Source organism: Acipenser ruthenus, unplaced genomic scaffold, assembly GCF_902713425.1.
Source record: "Acipenser ruthenus unplaced genomic scaffold, fAciRut3.2 maternal haplotype, whole genome shotgun sequence".
Lineage (NCBI taxonomy): Eukaryota > Metazoa > Chordata > Actinopteri > Acipenseriformes > Acipenseridae > Acipenser > Acipenser ruthenus.
The window spans coordinates 58,168-70,000 of record NW_026708322.1 but is presented as its reverse complement, the minus strand read 5'-3'; the positions used below and the strand labels follow the sequence as shown (position 1 = coordinate 70,000).

The 11,833-nt window shown below is 47.6% G+C and overlaps 1 protein-coding gene across 2 annotated transcripts; it reads left to right on the top strand.

Moving 5' to 3' along the window:
• The first annotated feature begins 323 nt into the window (after nt 1-323).
• LOC131731601 (disks large homolog 4-like) lies at nt 324-11,563 on the top strand. Of its 2 annotated transcripts, none has more exons than XM_059020814.1 (14): nt 324-463; nt 1,113-1,251; nt 1,885-2,044; nt 2,457-2,559; nt 2,724-2,838; nt 3,475-3,651; nt 4,030-4,072; nt 4,353-4,383; nt 4,565-4,612; nt 4,796-4,897; nt 5,337-5,509; nt 6,249-6,361; nt 6,606-6,697; nt 9,407-11,563. In XM_059020814.1, the coding sequence occupies exons 1-14, from the start codon at nt 439-441 to the stop codon at nt 9,511-9,513; spliced, it is 1,428 nt and encodes a 475-aa protein (XP_058876797.1). In that variant the 5' UTR covers nt 324-438; the 3' UTR covers nt 9,514-11,563. The 2 variants fall into 2 exon arrangements, with proteins under 2 accessions (XP_058876797.1, XP_058876796.1); XM_059020813.1 differs by having other exon boundaries at nt 1,110-1,251.
• The last annotated feature ends 270 nt before the right edge of the window (nt 11,564-11,833 follow it).

The window sequence follows — 11,833 nt, the reverse complement described above, 5'->3', positions numbered from 1 at the left end:
GCTGTAAAATGTCATTTATGCACAGGTGTGTTTTTGCATGCAGTCAGCATGTGAACTGATACATTATTTTACAATCTCTCTTTCTCTCTCTCTGTCTCTCTCTCTGTGTCTCTCTCTCTCTCTGTGTCTCTCCATCCCCCCTCTCTCCATCTCTCTCCCCTCTATCTCTGTCTCTCTCCCCCCTTTCTCTCTCTCCCCCCTCTCTCGCTCTTGCTCTTTCTCTCTCTGTCCTCTCTCCCTCCCCCCTCTCTCTCTCTCTCCGCTCTCCCCCGTCTCTCTCTCTCTCTCTCCCCCCCCCCCCCCCGTCTCTCTCTCAGGTGAACAATGTCGGTCTGGAGGATGTGATGCATGAGGATGCTGTAGCTGCTCTGAAGAACACGGCCGAGGTTGTCTACCTGAAAGTAGCCAAACCCACCACCGCGTACCTGAACGACTCGTATGCACCGCCCCGACCTCACCAGCTGTGAGTCTCCACCCCCTCTGCAGTCCCCGCCCCCCTCTCCAGACTCCACCCCCATCCAGTCTCCACCCCCTCTGCAGTCCCCCACCCCCTCTCCAGACTCCACCCCCATCCAGTCTTCACCCCCCTCTGCAGTCCCCGCCCCCTCTCCAGACTCCACCCCCATCCAGTCTTCACCCCCTCTGCAGCCCCTGTCCCTCTCCAGACTCCACCCCTATCCAGTCTCCACCCCCCTCTGCAGTCCCCGCCCCCTCTCCAGACTCCACCCCCATCCAGTCTCCACCCCCTCTTCAGATCCCACCCCCTCTCCAGTCTCCGCTCCCCTCTGCAGACTCCACCCCCCCTCTCCAGTCTCCGCCCCCTCTTCAGACCCCACCCCCTCTCCAGACTCCACCCTCTCCAATCTCCACCTGCCAGGTTCCTGAAGGCAGTGAAACAGGCAGCACATCAAATAAGGCAAACATTTGTATTTATTTTTAAGTGATAAAAATAGATGTATATTTACACGATTCTTCAGAAATAAATGGCAACACTACACCACGTTACACAGCAATGAGTAAAATCCTGAAATCCATGATTTAAAAAAAGAAAAAATACCGCCTTAGTAACTGGCTGCTGTTTTTGTGTTTTTGTGTTTTTCCCCTCCAAGCAGCATACTCCACCCACATGGACAACGAGGTCTCGCACCCCAACTTCCTGGTCACGGATTACCCACAAGCCCTCACTCCCACGTCACCGCACAGATACTCGCCCATCCCCAAAGGCATGCTGGGAGAAGATGACACGCCCAGGTAAAACCGTTTATTCTTTCTCGCTTTGGTTGCTGTACTTTCACTGGCTGTAAAGCAGGTCCGTCAACAGATGATGCAGCAGCTGGTTGGCTGATGACAGGAAAGAAGGTGTGGAAGGGGCGGGAGCAATTTACCCTCCAGGAGATCCAGGAAGTGCATCACTTTTATATAAGACTTAGTTTACCATTTTTTTTTTTTTTTTAAATATGCTTTACCAGACCTCTCTGTGCTTTACAATGCTTCCCTATACTTTACCACACCTCTCTATGCTTTACAATGCTTCCCTATGCTTTACCAGACCTCTCTGTGCTTTACAGTGCTTCCCTGTGCTTTACCAGACCTCTCTGTGCTTTACAATGCTTCCCTATGCTTTACCAGACCTCTCTGTGCTTTACAATGCATCCCTATGCTTTACCGTACCTTTCTGTGCTTTACAGTGCTTCCCTATGCTTTACCAGACCTCTCTGTGCTTTACAATGCTTCCCTATGCTTGACCATGCTGTCTCTGTGCTTTATCACACTGTGCTCTGTGTGTTTTGCGATGGCACAGTTCTGTTAGGGTTGCTGTGTGTCGGTCAGGCTGGTTTGTGTCTGACCCTGTCCTGGGGGATTGTGGGTGTTTTGTCTGTGCAGCCGGGAGCCCCGGAGAGTGGTGATCCATCGCGGCTCCACCGGACTCGGGTTCAACATCGTCGGCGGGGAGGACGGGGAGGGAATCTTCATCTCCTTCATCCTGGCAGGGGGGCCGGCAGACCTGAGCGGAGAGCTGAGCAAAGGGGACCAGATCCTGTCGGTGAGCAGAGACACCGAGACACTGAGACACACCGAGACACTGAGACACACAGAGACACTGAGCCACACAGAGACACTAAGACACACAGAGACACTGAGACACATTGAGACACTGAGACACTGACACACACAGAGAGACACAGAGACACACTGAGACACTGAGACACACCGAGACACCAAGACACTGAGACACATTGAGAGACTGAGACACTGACACACACAGAGAGACACACAGAGACACCGAGACACACAGAGATACTGAGACACATTGAGAGACTGAGACACACAGAGACACTGAGACAGAGGTACGCAGTGACACAGACAGACATACGGACACAGAGACACACACACACAGACTCCCGCCCCCCCCCCCCCTCCCCCCCCGGCAGTGACATCACGGTCTCTCGTTCCAGGTGAACGGAGTGGATTTGAGGAGCGCCACGCATGAGCAGGCAGCTGCTGCTCTGAAGAATGCAGGCCAGACTGTCACCATCATCAGCCAGTACAAACCAGAGGGTAAGAGAGAGACTCCCAGTACAAACCAGAGGGTAAGAGAGAGGCTCCCAGTACAAACCAGAGGGTAAGAGAGAGGGAGAGAAAGGGATGGGGAGAAGGAGATGGAGGGAGGGAGAGGGAGGGAGGGAGAGAGAAGGAGGTGTAACGGTGGTTTTGTGTTTCAGAGTACAGCCGCTTCGAGGCCAAGATTCACGACCTGCGGGAGCAGCTGATGAACAACAGCTTGGGATCCGGGACGACATCCCTGCGGAGCAACACCAAGAGAGGATTCTACATCAGGTACTGAGAGAGAGAGAGAGACCAAGAGAGGATTCTACATCAGGTACTGAGAGAGAGAGAGAGAGAGAGAGAGAGAGAGACACCAAGAGAGGATTCTACATCAGGTACTGAGAGAGAGAGAGAGAGAGAGAGAGAGAGAGAGACACCAAGAGAGGATTCTACATCAGGTACTGAGAGAGAGAGAGAGAGAGAGAGAGAGACACACACCAAGACAGGATTCTACATCAGGTACTGAGAGGAGAGAGGAGAGAGAGAGAGAGAGAGCGAGAGAGACAGCGAGAGAGACAGCGAGAGCAAGAGAGACAGCGAGAGCGAGAGAGAGAGAGAGCGAGAGACAGCGAGAGAGACAGCGAGAGCGAGAGACAGCGAGAGCGAGAGACAGCGAGAGCGAGAGAGAGAGAGAGTGAGAGAGAGAGCGAGAGCGAGCGAGAGAGAGAATGAGAGAGAGAGAGAGAGAGAGATACACACACCAAGAGAGGATTCTACATCAGGTACTTAGAGAGAGATGTACACATACAGAGAAATACTCACACAGAGACACTTGTAATCCCCCCTCTGTCTCTCCCTCTCCCTCCCTCCCTCTCCCTCTCTCTCCCTCCTTCTCCCTCTCCCTCTCCCTCTCTCCCTCTCTCTCAGGGCTCTGTTCCACTACGACAAGACGAAGGACTGCGGCTTCCTGAGCCAGGCCCTGGGGTTCCAGTTCGGAGAGGTGCTGCACGTGATCGACACCGGAGACGAGGAGTGGTGGCAGGCCAGGAGAGTGAGCCCCGAGGGGGAGGGGGAGGAGAGCGGCTTCATCCCCAGCAAGAGGAGGTGAGGAGCGGGGAGAGGTCAGGGAGAGGTGGGGGGGGAGGGAGCGGCTTCATCCCCCAGAGTGAGGAGGTGAGGAGCAGGGAGAGGTCAGGGAGAGGTGGGGAGGGAGGGAGCGGCTTCATCCCCCAGAGTGAGGAGGTTAGGAGCGGGGAGAGGTCAGGGAGAGGTGGGGAGGGAGGGAGCGGCTTCATCCCCCAGAGTGAGGAGGTGAGGAGCGGGGAGAGGTCAGGGAGAGGTGGGGGGGAGGGAGCGGCTTCATCCCCCAGAGTGAGGAGGGGAGAGACGAGGAGGAGACTTGGTTATACAATATGTGTGATTGTAGCCAGGAGCCATTTTTTAAAATGCGTTTTCTCTTTTTCTCTTTTTTTCTCTCTCCAGGGTAGAAAGAAAAGAATGGTCCAGACTAAAGACGAAGGACAGGGTGAGAGAGAGGGGGCAGCGCTCAGCATCTCGGACATAATTGTTGAGTGTGTGTGTGTGTCTGTGTGTATGTCTCAGTCTTTGTGTGTGTGTGTGTCTGTGTGTGTTGAGAAGCTGTTTGATATTCACATTATTATTATTATTATTATTATTATTATTATTATTATTATCATTATTATTATTTATTTCTTAGCAGACGCCCTTATCCAGGGTGACTTACAGTCGTAAACAAAATAAAAACTAATAAAATCTCTTGTGTTCCTCTTCTCTTCACTGTGCAGGACCGGAGCAGAGACAGCATCGGATCACAAGGTACTGAAAACCCAACGCGGGCATCTCACAGCTCCACTTACACTGCATCTTATATATCCCTCTCTCTCTCTCTCTCTCTCTCTCTCTCTCTCTTTTGAGTTGCATGATGTTAAATGAAAGATCTCAATTCTGTTCAGATAGAGCTAATCAGCTGTAACGTTTCTCTGTTTTCTTCCTGCAGGGAGAGAGGATTTCGTTCAGAGTTACGAGACAGTCATGCAGATTGAAGGTAACTTTTATATATATATATAAAATAAAAAATGACAATTTCTGGACTCTTCTTGTGTTTTCTGTTCCAGCAGCAGCACAGATTGTCTCTCGCTTCATCAACGCTTCCTGCATGAGGTGATTTGGACAGATAATAATAATGATGATGATGCTGATGATTATATTTGTGTGTTTGTTTTTCCAGTCCAGTACGCCCGTCCCATCATCATCCTCGGTCCCACGAAGGACAGGGTGAATGACGACCTCCTCTCCGAATTCCCAGACAAGTTTGGATCCTGCGTGCCACGTGAGTGCCTTCACTTTGGGACACACGGACACACAGAGACAGACGGACACACGGACACACACAGAGACAGAGACAGACAGACACACAGACACACACACAGAGAAAGAGAGGCACACAGAGACAGACTGACACACGGACACAGAGACAGACAGACAGAGACAGCCTGACACACGCACAGAGACACACACACAGAGACAGCCGGACACACACACAGAGACAGCCGGACACACACACAGAGACAGCCGGACACACACAGACGGACAGACACACACAGACAGACGCATACACACACACACACACACACACAGAGCCAGACGGACACACAGAGAGACAAAACAATATGAACAGAATTCAGATATTTTATTTAACATCATGTAATCAAAGAGAGTTCAGATTGCTGTTGGAGTAATCTCCCTCCCCTCCCCCCCTCCCCTCTCAGACACCACGCGGCCCAAGCGGGAGTACGAGGTGGACGGGAGGGATTACCACTTTGTGTCATCGCGGGAGCAGATGGAGAAGGACATCCAGAGCCACAAGTTCATCGAGGCGGGCCAGTACAACAGCCACCTGTACGGGACCAGCGTGCAGTCTGTCAGGGAGGTGGCAGAGCAGGTACGGGCACAGCCACTGCAAACCCACACCCATAGGGAAGCATTGTAAAGCACAGAGAGGTGTGTTAAAGCATAGGGAAGCATTGTAAAGCACAGAGAGGTGTGGTAAAGCATAGGGAAGCATTGTAAAGCACAGAGCGGTCTGGTAAAGCATAGGGAAGCATTGTAAAGCACAGAGGGGTCTGGTAAAGCATAGGGGAGCATTGTAAAGCACAGAGAGGTCTGGTAAAGCATAGGGAAGCATTGTAAAGCACAGAGAGGTCTGGTAAAGCATAGGGAAGCATTGTAAAGCACAGAGAGGTCTGGTCAAGCATAGGGAAGCATTGTAAAGCACAGAGAGGTCTGGTAAAGCATAGGGAAGCATTGTAAAGCACAGAGAGGTGTGGTAAAGCATAGGGAAGCATTGTAAAGCACAGAGAGGTGTGGTAAAGCATAGGGAAGCATTGTAAAGCACAGAGAGGTGTGGTAAAGCATAGGGAAGCATTGTAAAGCACAGAGAGGTCTGGTAAAGCATAGGGAAGCATTGTAAAGCACAGAGAGGTCTGGTAAAGCATAGGGAAGCATTGTAAAGCACAGAGAGGTGTGGTAAAGCATAGGGAAGCATTGTAAAGCACAGAGAGGTCTGGTAAAGCATAGGGAAGCATTGTAAAGCACAGAGAGGTCTGGTAAAGCATAGGGAAGCATTGTAAAGCACAGAGAGGTCTGGTGAAGCCTCTCTCCCCTCTCTTCTCCCCACACAGCAAGTAAAGCATTGCATCCTGGATGTTTCGGCGAACGCAGTGCGGAGACTGCAAGCGGCCCAGCTGCACCCCATCGCTGTGTTCATCAGACCCAAATCACTGGAGAACATCATGTGAGTGTTTGGGACGGTCCCGCTACTCAATTATATGTGGGTTATTTTTGTACTAATTGTGATCACTGCTTTTTAAAGCGAGAATTAAAAATGACTTTATTTGCAGCAGCAGTTGTTGATGATGCAGAGTTCACCCCCCCTAGTCTCTGTAAGTCGCTTTGGATCAAAGCGTCTGCTGAACGGCTCATTAATAATAATAAGAATAATGCTGTAAGTTTTTTTTTTTTTGTATTGTTTTTTTCAGAGAAATTAATAAGAGGTTGACGGAGGATCAAGCTCGGAAAGCTTTTGACCGGGCGGTGAAACTCGAGCAGGAATTCACAGAGTGCTTCTCAGGTAAAAACCCTCCTCCTAACACATAGAAAAACCCGCGCCGCGCAAACCGACCAATCACAGTCAAGTATTTGCCAGACATTGTTGTGGTGGTTGAGTTTTGGACCGAACCATTTTACGACCCTTGGGGGGGGGGGGGGGGGGGGGATTTTATTTCAATAAAAATATCAATATTTTTCGTTTTAAAACGAATCACTGAGTACAGTCTTCATTTGTGTGATTTACTGATGAAGCCCAAACGCTGGTCTGCTTGACTCAGTTTAGTTTCAATAACACTGATGAAGGCACTAGAGCCCAAACGCTGGTCTGCTTGACTCAGTTTAGTTTCAATAACACTGATGAAGGCACTAGAGCCCAAACGCTGGTCTGCTTGACTCAGTTTAGTTTCAATAACACTGATGAAGGCACTGGAGCCCAAACGCTGGTCTGCTTGACTCAGTTTAGTTTCAATAACACTGATGAAGGCACTAGAGCCCAAACGCTGGTCTGCTTGACTCAGTTTAGTTTCAATAACACTGATGAAGGCACTGGAGCCCAAACGCTGGTCTGCTTGACTCAGTTTAGTTTCAATAACACTGATGAAGGCACTAGAGCCCAAACGCTGGTCTGCTTGACTCAGTTTAGTTTCAATAACACTGATGAAGGCACTAGAGCCCAAACGCTGGTCTGCTTGACTCAGTTTAGTTTCAATAACACTGATGAAGGCACTGGAGCCCAAACGCTGGTCTGCTTGACTCAGTTTAGTTTCAATAACACTGATGAAGGCACTAGAGCCCAAACGCTGGTCTGCTTGACTCAGTTTAGTTTCAATAACACTGATGAAGGCACTGGAGCCCAAACGCTGGTCTGCTTGACTCAGTTTAGTTTCAATAACACTGATGAAGGCACTAGAGCCCAAACGCTGGTCTGCTTGACTCAGTTTAGTTTCAATAACACTGATGAAGGCACTAGAGCCCAAACGCTGGTCTGCTTGACTCAGTTTAGTTTCAATAACACTGATGAAGGCACTGGAGCCCAAACGCTGGTCTGCTTGACTCAGTTTAGTTTCAATAACACTGATGAAGGCACTGGAGCCCAAACGCTGGTCTGCTTGACTCAGTTTAGTTTCAATCACGCTGATGAAGGCACTAGAGCCCAAACGCTGGTCTGCTTGACTCAGTTTAGTTTCAATAACGTTGATGAAGGCACTAGAGCCCAAACGCTGGTCTGCTTGACTCAGTTTAGTTTCAATAACACTGATGAAGGCACTAGAGCCCAAACGCTGGTCTGCTTGACTCAGTTTAGGTTCAATAACACTGATGAAGGCACTAGAGCCCAAACGCTGGTCTGCTTGACTCAGTTTAGTTTCAGTAACGCTGATGAAGGCACTGGAGCCCAAACGCTGGTCTGCTTGACTCAGTTTAGTTTCAATAACGCTGATGAAGGCACTGGAGCCCAAACGCTGGTCTGCTTGACTCAGTTTAGTTTCAGTCACACTGATGAAGGCACTAGAGCCCAAACGCTGGTCTGCTTGACTCAGTTTAGTTTCAGTAACACTGATGAAGGCACTAGAGCCCAAACGCTGGTCTGCTTGACTCAGTTTAGTTTCAATAACACTGATGAAGGCACTGGAGCCCAAACGCTGGTCTGCTTGACTCAGTTTAGTTTCAATAACACTGATGAAGGCACTAGAGCCCAAACGCTGGTCTGCTTGACTCAGTTTAGTTTCAATAACACTGATGAAGGCACTAGAGCCCAAACGCTGGTCTGCTTGACTCAGTTTAGTTTCAATAACACTGATGAAGGCACTGGAGCCCAAACGCTGGTCTGCTTGACTCAGTTTAGTTTCAATAACACTGATGAAGGCACTAGAGCCCAAACGCTGGTCTGCTTGACTCAGTTTAGTTTCAATAACACTGATGAAGGCACTGGAGCCCAAACGCTGGTCTGCTTGACTCAGTTTAGTTTCAATAACACTGATGAAGGCACTAGAGCCCAAACGCTGGTCTGCTTGACTCAGTTTAGTTTCAATAACACTGATGAAGGCACTAGAGCCCAAACGCTGGTCTGCTTGACTCAGTTTAGTTTCAATAACACTGATGAAGGCACTGGAGCCCAAACGCTGGTCTGCTTGACTCAGTTTAGTTTCAATAACACTGATGAAGGCACTGGAGCCCAAACGCTGGTCTGCTTGACTCAGTTTAGTTTCAATCACGCTGATGAAGGCACTAGAGCCCAAACGCTGGTCTGCTTGACTCAGTTTAGTTTCAATAACGTTGATGAAGGCACTAGAGCCCAAACGCTGGTCTGCTTGACTCAGTTTAGTTTCAATAACACTGATGAAGGCACTAGAGCCCAAACGCTGGTCTGCTTGACTCAGTTTAGGTTCAATAACACTGATGAAGGCACTAGAGCCCAAACGCTGGTCTGCTTGACTCAGTTTAGTTTCAGTAACGCTGATGAAGGCACTGGAGCCCAAACGCTGGTCTGCTTGACTCAGTTTAGGTTCAATAACACTGATGAAGGCACTAGAGCCCAAACGCTGGTCTGCTTGACTCAGTTTAGTTTCAGTAACACTGATGAAGGCACTGGAGCCCAAACGCTGGTCTGCTTGACTCAGTTTAGTTTCAGTAACGCTGATGAAGGCACTGGAGCCCAAACGCTGGTCTGCTTGACCAATCCCATTGTCGTACATTCAAAGCCCCCCTCTGTCCTGTTTTTTTTTTATTCCAGCTATCGTGGAAGGGGAGAGCTTCGAGGAAATCTACCACAAAATCAAGAGAGTGATCGAAGAGCAATCTGGACCTTACATATGGGTTCCGGGGAGAGAGAGACTGTGAAGGAGGCGCTACTGTCCGTCCGTCCGTCCGTCTGTCTGACCGTCCAGTCGTCTGCAACTCTGCGAGAGGGGAGGGGGGGGGCAAGAATGGACGCACCCCCCCCCCCCGCCTTCTGCCTCCAATTTTCTTTCAACTTTTTTTTTTTTTTTTTTTTTAAACAAACTACTAAAGAGACGCGGCTGTTGCGTTGTTTTGCTTTTCGTTCAGCGGGTACAAGGACAGTTCGGACTCTGCCTGTACAGAACTACAAGAGAGCCAGACTTTAATTTCTCTGCAGAAGATTCCGGCTGTGCGCAGAACGCTTGTGCATGGGGGGGGGGGGGGGGGGTTCTTTTTTTGTTTTTGTTTTTAACGACGAAAAATGAAAACTGAAAAAAAAAAAAAAAATCAAAAAAATAATAAATCGATGAGGATGAAGATGATGAGGATGAAGATTAGGATGATGAGGATGATGATGAGGATGATGATAGATGAAGATGATGATAAAGATGATGAGGATGATGATGAGGATGATGATAGATGAGGATGATGATAAAGATGATGAGGATGATGATGAGGATGATGATAGATGAGGATGATGATAAAGATGATGAGGATGATGATGATAAAGATGATGAGGATGAGGATGATGATAAAGATGATGAGGATGATGATAGATGAAGATGAGGATGATGATAGATGAGGATGATGATGAGGATGATGATAGATGAGGATGAGGATGATGATAAAGATGATGAGGATGATGATTGATGAGGATGATGAAGAGGATGATGATAGATGAGGATGATGATAAAGATGATGAGGATGATGATGAGGATGATGATAGATGAGGATGATGATAGATGAGGATGATGATAAAGATGATGAGGATGATGATGATACAGATGATGAGGATGATGATAGATGAGGATGATGATAAAGATGATGAGGATGATGATGATACAGATGATGAGGATGATGATAGATGAGGATGATGATAAAGATGATGAGGATGATGATAGATGAGGATGATGAAGAGGATGATGATGATGATGATAGATGAGGATGATGAAGAGGATGATGATGAGGATGATGATAGATGAGGATGATGATAGATGAGGATGATGATGATGATGATGAGGATGATGAGGATGATGAGGATGATGATGAGGATGATGATGATGATGATGATGATGATGATGATGAATCTTTATATATATACATATACATATATTTACCGGAAACCCAGGATAGCTTCCGGAAAGAAAAAAAATAAAATAAAAACAACAAAAACATATATATATTTAAAAAATAAAAATACAAATTGTTAATTTATTACATAAGAATAAGCCCTGAAAATGAATCAACTGATAAATGTGAATGTGTGGGGTTTTTAACTTCCTCTGGGGCACAAAAACGAACATTAAAAATGTGTGTGTGTTTGTTTGTTTGTTTTTTTAAATCTATTTATTTTTACTTCAAAAAAAGTTTAAGAAGGTTTTTTTAAAAGACATATCCCGGGATCCCCAAAACCGCAATCCAGGTTGCACCCCCACATTTCAGATGTGTTTATTTAAGCAGGACGGAGCCCTTGAGATTCCGCATCTCGTTTATAGGCATCCCCGCAGAAGGCGGATCAAATCAAAACCCTTAGACTTGGAATCAATCGGCATCTCGGCTGATTTAATTGAACGGGGAGGCGCGGGGCTGGACGCGACCCGCACACCGCTGTCCAAAAACAACGCCTGGCCAGCGGGCAAGCTCAGCAGAGCGCTCCGCACGGCTCTTATTTTACTGAACTGAAGCCCACACGTTTTGATTTGATCCGGTCAGTCTGTTTGTTATCAGCCTATCCCTGCTCTAGCGGTTTTGTGTTTATTTCTATGTATGTATGTATTTATTTAAAGACTGTTTTTAAAAAAGGTCGAGGCCCTAGCTGAAGGCGGCCCTGCTGATTGCATTTTCAGTTTTATTGTTATGATAACTTTACTCTCATTTTGTTGTCCCGCAAAAGTCTAAATGCAGTGTATCGAATTACATCAATAAATGCAGCTTGTGTTCTGGTTTTTTATTTGTTTTTTCAAAGAGAAGATAATTTGGTGCTTGAATGGGCTGCCTCTGTTGCTTTCGCTCCACCGAGCTGATAACACAAGAGACGCTTTATAAAAAAGAAACAGTACTGCGGGACCCGAGAGCTGCACTCCAATACAAACTATCTGTGTGTCTCCGGAGAGTGACAAGTGCGGAGTTATTTATTAATAATATTATTATTATTATTATTATTATTAATAATTTCTTAGCAGACGCCCTTATCCAGGGCGACTTACAGTTGTTACAAGAT